The sequence below is a fragment of the Astatotilapia calliptera genome, chromosome 11 (genome assembly GCF_964374335.1).
Source record: "Astatotilapia calliptera chromosome 11, fAstCal68.1, whole genome shotgun sequence".
Lineage (NCBI taxonomy): Eukaryota > Metazoa > Chordata > Actinopteri > Cichliformes > Cichlidae > Astatotilapia > Astatotilapia calliptera.
Window position 1 is genome coordinate 18,451,582 of NC_137432.1, and position 18,215 is coordinate 18,469,796.

An 18,215-nucleotide genomic window follows, 5' to 3' on the forward strand; every position below is an offset into this window, starting at 1 on the left:
TACCGTTTTCTGGAGCATTTCATTAAATGATTTGAACTGTGGTGGTGTGTTTTCTAGATGTGGACTTACACAACAACTTCAGGTATCACACTGAAGCCTTAAAAGACTAAAAACAAAAGTCAACAGTATACTAAAAAAGTGATTATTTGCCCTCGTAAACATGAAGCCATGTTTGAGTAAAATGCAGCTGAAATATATAAAATCAAAGGTTTATTTATTTAAATCATTAAGGAAAATATGTTTGGTATAAAAAGAATCTAAAACAATCAAGTGAAATTTCCATTGACTAGATGCCATTAAATGTAACATAGCATTTTATGAGTGTATGCAGTCATCATTTCATCACATTAGTGAAAGTCACAGTTATACAGTATCCAATAATAATCAATGCAACCTTATGATTTTCATGAAGCAAGCGTTTCCCTGCTGGATCAAAACAACAGTGCAGCACTGAGTGCAGCATTCGAGTAATATTTTCAAAGCTGCAACACGTGTTTTGACACTGACCATGACTTTACGTAGTTTGTAGCGTTTGGACCTGATGTCATCCATGAGCATCTCATAGGGAGTGAGCTGGTACTCAATAGGCAGAGGGTTGTACTGACGCTCCTGCACCTTCTTCAGCTTGACTCCTTCACGCAGGTCCCTCATCACCTGAACCCAGAATCGAGCCTGAGAGGAGAAGAACTAGTGAAAGAGGAACCCAGTGTAGAAAAGAGAGGCTAGCCTCTGCTTGCACACAGAACAGGGAAACAGGGCGCCATCATCATGTGCAGTGGCCATATCAATCTCAGCATGGTTCCTGAGAAGTTCTTTGATTACTGTGTGTTTACCGTGATATATGAATTCATGGAGATATCTTCATGTGAACATTTGAGGCTACAGCCAAAGGTTGAACATTGCATACCCAGTCAGCATTCTGTAACTCGTTCAGGTCTCGGCCAGGCTCCTCTGATGACTCCTCCATCTTACGGAGGTTCTGGTGAAAAAGAACAAGATCAAATATAAAAAGTGCTGTTTTGGTAAATAACAAGACATGTTCCCATATGTAAGCTGTTAAGTGGCTTCACTCAAATAGCTTTGAATTCACAGCTACACAAATCTTTATTTCTCTCATGCTGCCTGTTATGCAGCTCCTGATGTTAGTCTCTGGCTTCAAACAATCACTATTAGTTCCAGACTTTTAAAGATCCCCCTCTGTAAAATCATAGTTTTCTTACTGGAAAGTTTCACAGAAACTCAAGCTGTAAGAACTGTAAGCTTAATGCATATCTTTATTATTATTATTATTGGAAAATAATAATAATTTAAGACATTATAATTTAATAATTTAATAATTTGAGACATTATGACAAGAAGTATGAAGTATGGAAGCAAGTCCCCTTTAATGCTGCCCTTTAACTTTTATATTAACAGGATGAGACCATAACAAGCTTGTAAAAAGCAGTAGACAGACTGAAAATGTGTTTCCTCTGGTTAATCTTTGCAGTGATGCTGTCCTGATCATGTCACCGGAGGGGAAAGTTTGGTAAGACAATCACGGGAGTTTGCCCAGCTGACTGCCGAGTTAAAACCTCAGGCCACAGGGGAAATTAGAATTCACCATCATCCTACGGGGGCACAGCTGTGTTGACTGACTGCTTACATAATATCACTCGCAACAGGCTTTTTGGTGCATCACAAGTCAATATGTCTACAGTGCGTACAGTACTCCAATCAAAAGATAACAAGATGGTCCCTGATGCTTTATGATAGCCCATCAAAATAAATAACTGATAATCTAGCCAGTGAAGAGCATAACAACAGCTTAGTTCAACTGCTGTAAAACACCATTATCTCATTTGGATGGACAGCAAAACTCCAGATCAGATCAAAGCAACATATTTTCCATTCCACTTGAGCAGCTTCTTCCACGTGTTCTGCATTAATTAAATCATGAAAAGTAATCCACAATGTGAACGAAACCTTTTTGCTGCTGAAGGGGCCACAAAATAAAATATTCAGGGCATTTGCCAACTGCATGTAAAACCTTAGTAATTCTGCCTTCTGTTGATATTATTCATTCATTTTCTCTCTTAACAGCTGACAAGAAGCACGCAACCCTGAGCAAATAGGAGCACAAGTTGTCTGTGAATCACCACTAATTCAGTTGCTGTTCAGCAGCAGGAGGCATGTCTGTGGAAAGATATTTGGCAGCGATGTCTGGTAGCAGTGGTTGGATGAAGATGGACTTTTCTGAAATGTGTTTAACAAAGAACACCAAAACACACAAACAGGACAATGGGTTTGAAAGGAATTTAGGCACATTTGGTTCTTTACAGAATAATTACTGAGAGTCTACAGTTAGGTAGCAGGTATACGAGTCTGTACACGGACTAAACGCTGATTGATGTGTTTAGATTAAATAGGGATGAATCTATATGTCATTAGGGGAAATGGCAGATGCCGCTCATTTTATGCTGCTGCTTCTTATATCAGCTTACTATTAATTCTTAGGGCCAAATTTCTTTAACGGGCCAAAATAGCTAAAATAGCATCATTTTTACTTAATCACAGTTAATTTCACCATCAAGCACAAACAAAATAAGACATGCTTTTGTTTTGGTGCTAAAAGTTTGAGCAATAAACAGTAAAGTGCATATTGCAAATGTATCCATCATTTTTGCCTTAAGAAAGAAAATCCTGAAAAAACATTTGCAACAGCTTCAGCACAAAAATCTGTGAGTTCCCATCTTTTACATGCAAACTTGTCACTGTGCTCTCTTTGTAAGTACTGATAGTATTTTTTTTTTTTAATGCAACACATTATTAAATCTGCCCCTTATTGACTTCCTCTGTTGCATTTGCTGAATAGCCTAGATTGTATTCCTGCACAGTTGGCTATCCTATTCTATTTTTCTTGCCTCAAAGGACACTAGTAAGCAGTGTTGCCAACTCCTCAGTAAGGAAAATCGCTATTGGCTGTCCTAACAGTCGCTAGAAGTCGCTAAATGACATCATCGCCTAATTTGCATAATTGGTCATGCTAATGTAATTGCAACCTACGCTGTTGGAGAGAGAAATAACATCGTGAAAGAGAGATAAAGTCAGTAAAAAACGTCTTAAATCCATTTATAATTTATATCTTTTAGTAATTATTGTTTTTTAATGTCACAATTCCAACCCTGCTGCTTTATCCTGGCTTGGACCGGCAAAAGTGACCCGAAATAGGCACTCTGGTGGAGTTACTTTGTGTGTGTGTGTGTGTGTGTGTGTGTTTATAAATATTTTAAAACCTTGTGGTCCACAAAACAACTGAACAGTAAAAGAACTGACTGCAGTCAGTTCTTTTACTGTTCGTTCCTGCGCGATTCATTTGCAGTTTGGACGCATAGGTTTGAACGTCTCCTGCCCTGATAGCAGCTGGGGGAGGACTATCCTCCGCCTGTGAGCGCTTTGGCATGGGCAAGGTGCCCATGGCAGCACCCGCTGCTTATTGAGAGTAAGAGCGATACGCGTTTTCACGTCAAAAAGTCATAAATAAGGCTCCAATAACACCAGAAGAAGTCGCCAGATTTGTCGCTAGTCGCTTTTTAGGAAAAAAAAGTCGCCCAAGGGGGTCTGAAAACTCGCTAAATATAGCGACAAAGTCACTAAGTTGGCAACACTGCTAGTAAGGAATGTCTTAGCAAAAAACAGTATAATGGGTATTAGACAGGAGTGTACCTTGAAGTGGCTCGCAGATTTTCACTTGCTAGTGCCTCTCACATATATATGGGGTTTGAAAATATAACTGCTACTGGAATTGTTAATCTTACTTATGGTAAATAACTGTTAATAAAATCTGTTTACCATGTTAACTTTTTTAATTTATTTGTGGTGACATTTTGATGTTTAGCATGTTATGTTTACCATCTTGCTTTAGCACTTTAGCATGCTAAGGTCTTTTGACATTGCATGAGAAGAATGGCATAGGTGGTCACAATGACAATGCTAAGGTGATGTTTAACAGGTATATTATTCATAGTTTTAACTATTTTAAATATGTGTTAGCATTACTAAACTTGTTAATTAGCACAAAACAAAAAGTAGAGCTGAGGCTGATGGAAAGCTCATTCATTAGCATTAGCATTATAGGTTCCACACATGAGTTCTGTATAAATGGTACAACATTTTATGTGGTACAAGAACCATCGCAAAGCTATACAATGGACTCCAGTTCTTTTGGCACGTAAAAAAAACTGACTACAAGAAATACGTCTGTATGCTATTGAGTTTTAACAAATGACAATGACTGTCTTAGCCTGTTCCACTCTGCAATAAAACTCTCCTTTCCTCAGAGTTGCGTAACTGACCTAATCCTCCCCTGTATTCATTCAGCTGCATTACACGCAGTGAAAGGGCAGCAGCAGTAGTGCATAGCAGGAAGGAACCCTGAGGTGAGACGTACAAACACATGCACACAGCTCCTTAAGGAAACTGTTCCAACCCACAGCTGAGCTCCAAAATGCTCCCAAGGAAAACAAAGTCCACAATGACTCCTGCCTGTGATCTTAATGGTTGGGTAGAAAAATAAAATAAAAACAGAGCAACGAGACATGACTTGAAATAAAAAAATGAGTCAATAAGACATCTTTGGTAAAAGAATCACGTTGTCAACTGGCATTACATTTGCTCTCAAAGACTTTTCTTTAGAAAGATTTAGAAAGATCTGCATTGTGTCTGTGCAAACCTGCTAATCATCGATCTCTAGGGAACATTATTAGAAATCACCTGCCAGGATCCCTGCCTACAACAGGCATTACACCAACAAAATCCTGTGGAGAGAATTAATCTTCAGTGGTATGAGAACAACTTGTTAAAATATTATGGTGCAAACCATCCAGCCACTACAATAGGACTGTTTTCATGATCATGCCAGGCTGAAGGCTAGCTATGAGAACCTGAACTCAGCGCTCTTGGAAGACTGAGAGTCAGCATGTCTGCAGATTTAGTCATCTATGTCTGACATGCACGACAAACATGTCACTATTTTTTTCATGGTGGCTCACTTCAACCTGTCAGCTGGGAGGGTGTCAGTACATGGCATGTCACCCGCACACAGCACCCTTGCCTTACCAGTTTATATCAAAATTGCTACTGCAAGTGTTTTGCTCTTAATCATCACTGTCACCATAAATGTGTTGCTACTTTGTAACCTCATAGCTTGTTCTTGTATAAGGAAATCAGTAGTTTTATTTCTGTTCTCATTCTATTTCATGTATTCATGTATATTAGAATTAATGAGTGGCCCATAAAATGAAGACAATAAAATCTTCATTTTTAAAGCTGTGAGTCAGAATCATTTGTGGTTATATCACAGTATGAGTAATGTAGGTTGAGCACGCATGTATATTAATTCATTCGCTCTTTCCCCAGCCATTCCCACGGATGCCTTTCTGCATCAGCTGACTGCCTTCTGCGCTGTCACACAGTAAACAGGGCTTTCACACACATACTGTCTTCATGTCTTTGTGAGTCACATTCATGTGTATTGTAAGCTACAGTCAAGCCTAGTGATGGTGATATAACTAAAAACCATTCAGGTGGTTTATAAGAATCTTTGATACTTAAGATAAGATTTATGGTTGTTACATAAAAATTGTCTTCTCTGTCAATAGTTAGTTAGTTGTTCTCAGGGCTAGCCAAGTGGTCAGCTAAATAATTAGCTGTGAGTCATAACGTTATTATCCATCATTAAAAATTTAAGTTATGCAGATTTTCCTCCGTTTTGTCTTTTATTGCCTTTCTGACTTTTGGCTGACGGAAATTCTTGTTTAATTTGGACACAGCACAATTTGTCATGACATCAGTCATCTTAGGCAGACAGCTAGCTTCCGAGCATGAAGAAATCTGTGAGCCAGTCCATCATCAAATTAGGCTGTAACAGATGAGGCTACATAGCTGCAGAACAGCCAGGGTGCCCATGCTGACCCCTGTACACCAGCAAAAGCATCAACAATGGGCGCGAGAGCATCAGAACTGGACCACGGAGCAATCAAAGAAGGTGGTTTTGTCATGGTCCGGGTGAATACGGGGTGTTTCCACTCTGCTGGGCTCCACCTTCAGACGGAGACTCCAATCAGCTTCCACACCTGGTTCCAATCAAGTCACCTGCATATAAGACCAGCGTTCACGACAGACCCCTGCCAGATCTTCTGCTAACACATGTTAGTGCTAGGCCGCCAAGCCCTTGCGAGAACTCTGGATTACTGTTTTTTCTCCTCACCGTGTTTTCTTTCCTTTTTCGCCATAGGACCCATCTGCCTGCCTCCCTGCTCAGCTCCCCACTCCAAGCCTATTCTGGATCTGCTTTGGACACTCCTCACCCGGAACCCCCTGGACACTCCCTCCTCGATTGACACTCCAAATCTGCGACGCGTAAGCCCAAACCACCATAGCCTAATCCTCCAGCTGTGATTCATTGAGACTACCACTGACTACTTTCCTCCTCTCATCATAGTGACTTCACACCTCCCTCCAAGCCGCTGCCCCCTTTCTCCATTCCCCGGATCCCTCTGTGGAATCCAGCCCTCAGAGTTTCTCGTTCACAGTTTTGCCTCACAGTTTTCCGCTCATAGCTTTCACAGTTCATAGCATGCATAGGTTATAGCATTCTTAGTTTTCTGTTTTGTAACTTCGCTCAGCTCTGTAAATAAACTCTGTGCTCACGCCCGTTTTGCCTCCCTCTGTGTCTGCATTTGAGTCCACACCCACTGCCTGGCCCTCTCGGCCGTAACAGGTTTGGTCTGATGAATCACGTTTTCCTTTGCATCACATGGCTGGCCGGGTGCATGGCTGTGGCTAACCTGAGGAACACCTGGCACCAATGGGAAGAAAGGAAGCTGGCAGAGGCAGTGTGATGCTTTGGGCAGTGTTTCTTCTGGGTCCATGTGGATGGTACTTTTACACGTATCACCTACCTAAGCATCGTTACAGACCATGTACACTGTTTAATGGAAACAATACTCCCTTATGGCTGTGGCCTCTCTCAGCAGGATAATGTGTAACACAAAGCAGTAATGGTTCAGAAATGGTTTGAGGAACACAACCACACGTTTGAGATGTTGAGATATTTGAAATCTTGGCCTCCAAATTCCAAAATCTCAATCCAATTGAGCATGTGTGGGATGTGCTGGACAAACAAGTCCCACCTTGCAACTTGCAGGAGTTAAAGAATCTGTTGCTAACATCTTGGTGAAGATACCACAGCAAGACTCGATGGGTCAGGGCTGTTTTGACAGCAAAAGGACTCACACAATATTAGGCAGATAGCCATAATGTTATGCCTGATCTGTTTTATCATAGGACCCTACCTCTTTGGCACTCTTGATCTTCTCCAAGAAAGTGCGCAGCTCTCTGGTTTCTGTGTACAGGGCTCGGCACACTGCCTGGTAATGACTGGGCGCATCTGACACACTGGGTAGATGAGCTGTGCACAGCTAAAACAGAGGAAGCAAAAGGATTTTCAGTTCACACTTCACACAGCTGCACTGAAAGAAAATCAAAAACAACAATCAACAATACATTTTCGGTGACACACAATTCATTTCTAAATTTCACGCTGTTACATTCACTTCATTAAGTTTCAAGATTTTCTTTGTGATTTGTTTGTTTATTTGACAGCCTGATCAGGTTTTCAGGTCATTTAGGACTTTATTAATTGATTGATTTTGTGCTAAGACAATAACAAGCTATTATTTTGCAAAGCATTGTATTAGATCAGATAATTTAAAGTATAGCAATCTAACAAAAGCTGGCATGACAATGACAATAATTAATCTGACTATTTTGATTGCTGGTTTCACGGCTACAACAACAGCACGCGTTTAGGCTTTAAATGAAGTATAGATAGTCGTATCAAGCTAGCACTTAGCTAATGGAGCTCAGTGGCATTATATAAAAGCAAAATACCAACCAAAAGACACTTGTAAACAGCTGTTATTGACTGATGAACACAATTCACAAGACAGCTCTGCCTGAGGTCAGCCACACTGCTGCTCCACAAACACACACACAGCGATGACAAAATATGCCCTTGTTTCTCTCAGAGGAACAGAAGGTACCTTTGGCCAACGCTCTGCATGCTCTTGGCATCCGTTTGTCCAGACTGCAAAAATTTCACTAAACATGGAAAACACCAGACAACTGTCTCATTTTAGAAACTTTAACCTGCCAATAAGTGTGGGAGTAACAGAAAATAATGGGTTCAGTTAAGTGTACATAAAATTCATATTTTTTAAATACAAAATCAAAACAGTTCCATTGAGTGGATAAATATGGCTCTAATCTAAAATAGTGTCATCGGGGGTTAGTACAGTAGGACAAAAGGTAAACCAAGGAGCACAGGGGGTGAATGGTCTCAGGGGGAAAACAATTCAAACTGACAGCTAGAAAGCCACAGGCCAGACTGCCACACCGCTCCCATGCATCTCCTTGGAGAGCAGTGTTGGTGTGCATGTGTGCACTTGTGTGTGTGACTGGGTACATAGTTATTACGTAAACAGTGCACAGGCATGCGAGGACTGACACAGTGACTCTGCTCCATTGGACAACAGAGATGCATGCCTCCCAGCAAAGATGAGCCTGGCAGCCCGAGTGCACTGTGGTTCTGAGCTCTGCTTTCACTGCTGAGTTTAATATGTTGAATATTTAATAGTTTAATTTTTCCTAAACACTTGCCCTCTTTGTTTGCATCTGTTCCTGGAATACCTTGGTAGATGATGTTTTCCTCAAGAACTGGAGAACTGTTTTAGCTTCACACATAGTAGAGAAAATGTTTTATAAGTGTGTATAGTTCCAAACACTTACACCACTCATGTCTGTTTGGAGAGATTACTATTTTATTTCACTTTCCTTAGATTTGGAATTATGGATTTTCACTTGCAAACGAGTGATTACCTGCTCTAAGTGGGAATTACATCGCCTACGTCTTCCATTACTGGAATCATTAAGTTCTGTTTTCTCCCAGCTGTTGCAGGAATCCTTGATCAAAAAATATTTTATATGTGACTGACAGTGATGGGAATAACGGCGTTACTTTTTTCAGTAACGAGTAATCTAATTAATTACTATTCCTATCGTTACAACGCCGTTACAGTTACTAACAAGAAAATGCACGTTACTATTTTACACTAGTGGGAACACAACGAATATGACTGCACATTTACGCCGACATCATCCTAGTGCAAAGACAAGTGGAAGCAGACAAAAACAACAAGCATGCATGCTACAAACTTTACCCGAGTCATTTAGTCATTTTTTGTTTTGTCTGAGCACATACATGTGTGTATTTACATATATATTCATATTTGTAGATGTAAATGCAAGTATGTGTAATTGTATATGTCGTTTTGTACTGTGTATGTGTGAAATAAAGATACAATAACAATAATAGCTGATTGGTGGACCCTCTAGCTCTTACCCAGCACTAACTACTGCACCTCCATTCTGCCCTATAGGATTAATGTTTTCATGGGTGACCACTTTGTCCACTATTTAAAAAAGCTGTTTTAGCTCATGTCTTTTACAGTATCAGCCCACTTTAAGACAGCTTTCTCTTAATTGGCCAATGTCTGTACATAGTGCTTGTGTGCCTGTGTTTCTTAGCCGTTTGGTGCCTTGCAGAGATGACCTTTGAGGAGTAGATATCAGCTCAGAGAAACTGTTAGTATATCAGTATGCAGAGCAGCTGGAAGCCTCTGCTTTTGAGGGGATTACTTTTACATACTTAACACTTATTAACTAAAATTACTTTATCTCTTGGCAGTATCCTTTTTAACCACCAGCCATCAGTGGCTGAACATACATATTAGCGTCCACCAGCTGCTTACATTGAAAATATCTCTGTAGCCACGAATGCCAGAGACGTTATCAGAGTCCTCCACCTCGTCCTCTTCCTCTGTGGCCTCGTAGCCTTCGTCAAGGCATGCTTCCCTCTCAGCCTCAGCCATGTTAGTCATGAGATCAATGAGCTGCTCTAGAGGAGGACTCAGCTCCCTTTCCTCACTCTCCTTCAGCCCGTAGTCCAGAGCCTTGTAAATCATGATCCCCAGAGACTCGATCACCTGCAAGACAAAAACAACTAGTTTATATGCTATTACTAACTCATGTCTATATGTTTATTAGAATCATCTGTTTTCATTAATAAATAAAATGTAACATTTGTACATCTAACATGCCTCGATCATTTAAAATAAAATTCATCTATAAATATGTTGTATCTGATAATAAAGATCATAATAAAAATGATACTCTTTATTATACATTTACTCTTTATAACTGTTAACTATTTGTCACATAATAAAAACAAATATAGATTTGTCCCTTTGTTATTCAACATAATCCCCTCTAGTGTATCAGGCCTGAGCGGAACACGTGTGATGTGTTGACTGCACGGCTCTTTGCAGAGACAGCTTCCTCTGTCACCACACAAACACTCCCTCATGAAGATCATATGCACAATCAATATCATATGCATACAGTCAGGTCCCAGTCTGGTCCCATGTAAAGAAAAAGAACAGTAAAGCAGGCTTTATTTAGGGTGTGGCTACTTTTTAAGCTCCTCCCATTTTAACCTGCAGTATCCTCATGTTTGTCAGGCAGATGATATATGATCAGTCACTAAGACTGTAACTAGCTGCTTGCTTGCCTCTTACCATGTCTTGTGTGTGTAGCATAAAGTGGCTTCATCTCCTTTAAACAGCCATCTCTATTGGCTGGAAATGACTGTAAAATACTCCACGTCAGCGAGAACAATAAATTGTCTTTTTTCATAAAGAGTCACACCTTTTATGTACAATAATTGTATATTAGTGTAAAATTAATGATTCGAGCAGTTTCAGCTGGTCATTTACGTGAACGTTTCTGTGAATGAGAGAGCAATAACCTTTATGCAGCTGTATGCAAACCAATCAAAACACTTTTAAGACACTATACTACTTTCTGTGGCTTCATCACATGTTTGGGTTGTAAACACAAGCAATAAACACACATTAATATTTAACAGGTTTAGCAAGAATCAGCCTGTTGTGACCTTACCTCATTCAACAATAATACACACTTGACAAAAAGGATAAACATTAGAGTGTTTAAACAAAATTAAACAAAAAATTCTTACTAGGTGAATAGCTTTTGTCAGACCAACAGTGGCAACAGCAGCAAAAGCTTAAAAAATCACAGAAAATTACTTTAAAAAATCATATATTATTTTCTTTTTCTCAGGCTGATGCATGTAGGTCAGGAGATGGTGCGCTTGAGTTTTCCTGGAATTGGGGAGTCATGGTGGATAAAGCAGACATTGCCAAAGCCAAGATAAAAGAGTGAGAAATCACAGGGAGGATTATTCTGCAGCCCTGAGCACTTAGACAAGACTGAGAGGGGCAAAAACCAAAGCAAAACACTGAGAGAAAAGACAGCAAGAAAGACATGGGATGAAATCAGAGGGAATAAGGGGAGGTCAAATATCAGGAGACAGGAAAAGAGGAAAAAAACAGATAAAAAAACAGAAAATGATATGTTGAGAGGTCAAAGGGGGCAGTAGAAAGGTCAGGCACAAGGATCAAGTGTGTGTGTGTGTAGACATGAAGATCAAGGGCAAATCAATGATTGCTCATGGAAGGAGGAGTCATATGAGACATCCCCCCCCATCAGTGGGTAATGGCTGAGTTTTCTCAGGGGGAAATGAATGCGACCTCTTTGTCTCAGCTCCACCTGGGCCCACACACACTGACAGATGAGACATATTCAACCCAGGATGAACACACCCCACACCCCGATTTAACCAATTATCAATGCATAGTATGTTTTACTCAATAATGTTTTAACAGTACGTGTTCAGTTTGTGGATTTTTAGGCTCCTGTTTCTTATCTCCTCCTCCTCCATCATAAAAAGCCACGCCTTAAAGTATTCAGTCAAGGTCTGAAACAGCATTTGATCTGCAAAATGAGATTAAATGGAACAAGACGGACTACAGCGGATTCAATCACACTTTTTTCTTCACAGCAAAGATTAAGAGCATCGAGGGACTCACATTGAGATATATTATTCTGTATTTTGCTGGAGTGGGTGTTTAGTTTAAACCAGCATCAGGACCAGAATGGTGCTCATTTAAAGAACAAAAGGCTCATCTTTATAGGCTGTAAGAAAACCAGGCAATGAAGTTTGGTTACAGAGAATTATGACAAATAATCTAAACAATCCTTGGCATAAAATTGGCATTACAGAGCAAACAGATATTCCAGTATTTTACAATCCTAGCGTCTCTTTATTAAAAATAATATGTTTATAAATTTATGTAATTTCTCTCGAACTTTTCCTTGAATTGCAACTTGAAAAACAAAACTTTCAAAATGAGCTCATCATTTAAGGTAAAGGAGACTAACACGTTCTTGACAAATAATAAACTACAAATTGCGACTAATGGACAAACCTGAGCTGTCCCTGTGACTGTGAGGCTAAAGCAAACATGTCTCCATTCTACTTTAAAGTCTCCCTGAATGGTTCCCAGGCTTTCGGGCGACCAAGCGGAATGATGAGATGGAAAGGAGGAAGCAGGGGGAGTAATGCTACAGCTTTGTATAGAACCTGACCTCAGATACAAGCACCAAACATCTAGCAGGATATGATGCGAGCACAGACCCTTATATTTACATGGATCATGAAACATTTAGCCTCTGTCCTAATTAAGTACATTATTGATGTATGTCTGTGAATATGACCAGGTTTCTGCTGCCACTTCTTCACTGTTTTAACATAAAGGTTCCTGCAGTCTGGAGTCCAGTATATCACAGCTTAACTTGTTAAAGTTGCTTACATTTCTATGATCTGTGTCTCTGTTAGAAATATGACTCCTTTTTGTTAACATACATCTCCTATCTGGAGATAAAATAAAGTTAACTAACAGTCCACTTAGCCAATTAATATTTTCAGCACCATATATCAATACACACAATTCAATCCATTTTATTAATATGTAGCAAATTTAGTTAGACATGTATGTGTGAATAACCAGTTCAGGTAAAAACAAACTCAAGACAACAGTGTCTGACTGAGGAAGGCTAGGAAGGACCACAGATGGAGAGGAGGCTGGCGGTAACAATGCCTATGAATGTGGCAATGAATACCAGCTGTAAGAGACAGTGACTCACACTAGCTTGAGATATTTGGCTTTGGGTGGCCAAACACCAGTTCCAGCTTTACAAATTGAACAACGGCTGAAATGTGCGAGCTCTGCTCTCTAATATGCAAAAGCACTCAGCAAAGGGCCATAGTCTAATTACCTAGTAAAGCCTTTGAAATTTGGAGGATTGTAGGAACAATGTGGGGATTTTAAATACTTACATGTCTTAATTAGAGGGAGCAGAGAAATTAGGTCATGTCTGTGGCAGTAAACTGGGAATCCTTTATTTTTAAAAACTAATTACTAGCACTACGGTCGATTTCAGTGTTTTCAGAATATTGTGTTAGGAATTGTACCATAAAAGCTTATTTCATATACCTTTTTGACAACGACAGGTGGAATTTAGGATCAGTGACAGTCCACCTGGTGTCATTTTATTTTACAAAGCCATCGTGGGTTTGCCTGGTATGGTGTTCTTAGGGCAAGGGTTTCAAACATAGGGCCCCCATATGAGTGCGAAATAGCAACAACATTTCAAAAAAGACCTAAACCATTCAATAATAAATAACTGCAAATAAAGACAACAGTCTCCTTTTGGTTATAATCGTCATGACTGAAATCAAGTATAGCATTAGTTCCAGGCCAGGAAGTCACAGTCACACCAGCTGATCTCAGGGCTAGCTCACATTAGCTACAGCCTCAGCTGAGGCTTCTACCCATCCTACTGGCATATCTCCTATAGGGTCCACTATTTCATTTTCTAATCGAACATTTCTCTCATTAATCACTCCCTCATAAAGTTATGCTATGCACAATGTGCACCAACTTCTACTTCACAAGTGAAGACTGTATATTTAAGTTGGGGAAAAGAGAGTGTCTTTATTTTGGGTCTTTTTCTTAGGAGTTTACCTTTATTATTGGCTGCTGAATTATTACAATTGCTGAACAGCACAAAATGCAAAGATAACAGGTGCTTTGTGCTGTAGTGTCCTGTTTTCCTTCTAAGTTAGGGAACTGTGTCACCTAAAAAGCCTTAAGATAGCACATCAAATGTTAAAGCTTACATGTTTTACTCATTCTTTGGAAAAAATATACTTATCATGATTTTGATGCCAACAACGCCTTTCTTAATGGCTACATTTTGAGCAACTTGCTAACATCAACATGCCAGTGACATGCTAGTGATATAGAGTCGGGGCTGAGTGGAATATCCTTTCTGCTGTCAGAAAGAAAAATATGTGTCTAATCTATTTTATTAATATTAGTTTTAAAAGGTCAGAGGGAAACCAAATAGTAATACTTCATTATACGAGGGAAATCAACATGCCAGACCATGGCAACCTTTTCAATAGTCATCGAGTATTTCAGTTTTAATATGAGTGGTTCACTGAATGATGTTACATCCCTCTATTTCTTTTCAGACCACTTGCGGGTCTTCCAAGACCGGTGTTGGGTCACCTTACATTTTTCAGTAACAGACTAATGTAACTACTGTACTACATTCATTCTTCAGTTATTTGCACACTTAGCAAATAGATTTTTAAAAAGCTAGCTTGTTATTAAGCTGAGTAAGACACTTAAGCAGCAGCCATCACTCAAATTCAGCAGGTAACAAAAGCAGTGGCAGTGGCGATCACTTCAGTCTCCTTGGGCTTGTTTTCACCTTTATCTACGTATTACAGAAATTTAAAAGCAAAAGATCATATATGTGTCCTCATCAGGATAAGGATTTGTGTTGGCATGTGGAACTGAAGTCTAAGGTTTATATTGTTAACTAACAATTTGTTTCAGGTAATTCAAACACAAAAGTAACGTGATGCAAAGTGTAACAAATTACTTTCTCCAGTGAGTAATTAAGTAACAAACTAGATTACTTCAAAAAAGTAACACAAAATATATAATGTGTAAAACACATTATATATTGGCATGGCTGAAATCAGATGAAAACTAAAACTGTTAGTTTGTAGGTGGCATGTCCAAGCTGTACCACAGCAGCATGTCTGCCACACCTGCAAAGTCTGACAACAGAAATCTGAACTTTTTTTTGCTTCTGATACTGACCAACATAATAATAATAATATATGTCAGTGCAGTTCTCTACATCGAACCTATTTTAAAACAAGTGAATTCAGTGAAATTCACATGATTACATAAAAGTTGAGTAATAAGAAATAGTGCAGATGACAAAACGTCATATGTCGAAGCATAGGCTTTTTCCTCTTAGGCATAATTTTTATCCAGTTTCCTGGCCACGCTGCTCTGGGCTCTGACTATCATATGACTGGGAACAATTACCTTGGTTTTCTTGGAGATGTAGAACCCAGTGAGTTCACATATAGAACAGAGAAAACCTTTGAACCACACAACATTCTTTCCCCCTTAGTAGTTTGCCTCTACTTTTATGCTGTCTGTTTCTCTTCTTTCATGGCAGCACAAGCCTTAATGGGAGAGTAAATGCAAATGAACATTAAACTTGCAGAGAAAAGACACATAACATCTGACTGAATTTTCTGTTTACATTAAACACTGGATGTGATGTTAAACTCTAATCCCTTTCATGGCGTTAAAGCTCAGGACTTGAAAGAGCACAAGGTATGCACGGTTAAACTTTGGCAGAGGGGAATGTGATGAAGCATAATCCACAAATGCCTGAGGTTACACAGAGTCACAGGACTAGGATGCTCCACTGAGGAGTCAACAACAGCCTTTTTGCTAAAGCTGGCGCACATAATCATCATATTTATGTCAAAATATCTGCAACTCCAAAACAAAAAATGATCCATTTTTAGTGAACTCATCTATTCTGATTATCAGGCAAACAGCGTTAGGCTGCCTTATGCCGTGTCGGTGAATCCAGTTCACTGGCTATGAAGAGAAGCAAATCATCTGACATTCACAGCCAGATCATTTGCAAGAGTTCCTGCTGTTTGAAGCCGTGTGCAGATAATGCCCATCACACATATGCTCTTGTTCAGCTAGCTCTGGGCTAATTCCACACTGCATGCTATAGCAGAACGCCTTCAGTCCTGTCAAGCATCAAGCAGCTCCACCAACTTGCAGTAGCTTTCTGATCCATTCTGCCACACACTGCATTGTGAGAACTCATTTGTGGTGCAAAGCTGCTTAGCGGGGATTTGTCTATACAGTTTCCCATTCACTGCTTCTACAGTGGACTGCATGTGTATGTGCTCGGGTTATTTCCTGACAGTCCATCTGTTATTGCAGCTCTATTACACGGCAATCCAAGTCCTCAACGCCTTGAAAGCTACTGCGCGCTATCTCTAATAAACTGGGACGAAAAAGTGTGGTAACTGCAGTGACAAAACAGTTCCTAAAACTAAATAGCAGAGACGCCAACCCCTCCGTACTGTAAGACATTTCCAGAAGCTATTATCACGATCATTAAGAGCAGCTGATAATAGTGCAGTGAGAGTGCACACTGTCAGTTTTACAAAGACATTTAATTAAGGGTGAACATTCTCCCAGAGCGCTCATCAAAGGAGGAGGCCTTGCTGGGTGACATTTTAACTAGTCAATCAGAGTAGCCAGCTGGGAACTCTGCAGCCGAAAGAGGAAATAGGTTGGTAGAATAGACAGACATACAGTAGATACAGACTTTATTAATCCCATATTCAATTTATTACAGCAGCACAAGGAAAGGAAAGGAAAAGAGAATTAGTGATATATTAGAAAATAATAAAATAAAAAAGTAAGTAAGAAAAATAAAGTAATAAAAACCCCAAACTGCTAAAAATGCAGAATCAATAAAATACTATATAATAGTAATTTTTACTGTGTACAAATTTGACTTCACATAGTATGATACACTGGAAGACATGTCACAGAGATATTTTTTTTACATGTACATTAAGTGCAGTGGGAATGATATATATACATGCATTTGTTTGTAGGTATTTATCATGTGTGCATATTTGACAGTCAAACTGCTGTTGGCATGAACTGTAAAAGTAACCAAAACAGAATAACTGCTACAGCCGCTCTGTGTTTCAAACGGTCAGTTTACATATCAGCTTTGGAAGACTCATCACGGTAAGTCTTGCTCAGCCTGTGAAAACAGTTCTGTAAAATGTCCTGTCGATCTTCAGGAGATTTTCAGTTCCTGAGAAAATAACCCCTGGCTTTGGATTAACGGCTGCAGATTTAGAACAAAAAACTGTACACAGACCCCAGAGTTTGGAAAATTACAGGAGTTTTTGAGGCAGCAGTGAGGCTACACAAGCTTTACCTATAGCGACTAAAAATCAAGCTATTTTAGCTTTTGTTTCTTTATTTCATTGTAATAAACCTAGATTTATGTAATGGTACATTTGTCGAGTAATACCTTACAGAAATACTACAAAGTTTACTTTAAAGTTTAAAGAAATACTACAGTTTCCTTTTGCTTGAAGGTTAATTTAAAGGAATGTTCAGTTTTTCCTCCACATCAGAGCTGATGATAACTGTTCGCTTGGTTCATAATTCATTACTTTGCCTCTTAATACCAGCGATCAAGGCTCATTATCCATCTGTACTGTGATGTCATGTCCAGCACGCCTTTTCAACAACTGACAGAAAGTAAGAACAGAAAGTAAGGACCTATACGATTAAGAGTTCATCCTGATACCTCGAGCTGAGGTCTCATCATCAGCTACAAGGACACTTGGAGAGAACATCACTGGCCAAGATCAACACCCTAGTTTATGTTTTCACCACCTGGCTACTATTTTTTCAGTGTTACCTGTGGTTTGCACCCTAAGGTAGACCAATGACAGAGCACTGCTCTTCTATCTACTTTAGTCTTTAGTTGTCCTTCAGGGCTTATGGCGTTACTGGGCCTCACAAGTTTATATAGATTTTTTAACAATGAAAAAGATGATTTGACCACCCTTAATAATTCTGCAGTCACATACCTAGAAGCAGAGATATTAAATGCAAATGAAACACAGAAGTTTTCTCCTTAATTTCTCATAAACTAACAACAAACCACGAAACTCTCCCTGCTCGTGACAAGTGGATAAACCCAGAATCTTAGTTTCATCCTTTTTCTATCAGGACCGGCTCATCATAGCATGATGT

General features: G+C 39.4%; 1 protein-coding gene and 1 long non-coding RNA gene across 6 annotated transcripts in view; one reads left to right on the plus strand and one right to left on the minus strand.

Moving 5' to 3' along the window:
- The window catches only part of LOC113032036 (protein spire homolog 1-like), a 37,142-nt gene that overhangs the window by 13,219 nt on the left and 5,708 nt on the right, over positions 1–18,215 (minus strand). For all 4 annotated transcript variants that reach the window (XM_026184680.2, XM_080307884.1, XM_026184682.2 and 1 more), the window contains exons 3-6: positions 9,852–10,085; positions 7,335–7,460; positions 908–979; positions 508–672 (exon numbers count right to left, since the gene is read on the minus strand). In XM_026184680.2, coding sequence (XP_026040465.2) covers positions 508–672; positions 908–979; positions 7,335–7,460; positions 9,852–10,085 — 597 coding nt within the window. The remainder of the gene's footprint in view (positions 1–507; positions 673–907; positions 980–7,334; positions 7,461–9,851; positions 10,086–18,215) is intronic.
- LOC145432022 (uncharacterized) lies at positions 5,596–6,693 on the plus strand. 2 transcript variants are annotated; one of them, XR_013912366.1, is made up of 3 exons: positions 5,803–6,188; positions 6,275–6,399; positions 6,482–6,693. It is a non-coding gene; the product is annotated as an uncharacterized LOC145432022 (long non-coding RNA). The 2 variants fall into 2 exon arrangements; XR_013912365.1 differs by having other exon boundaries at positions 5,596–6,399.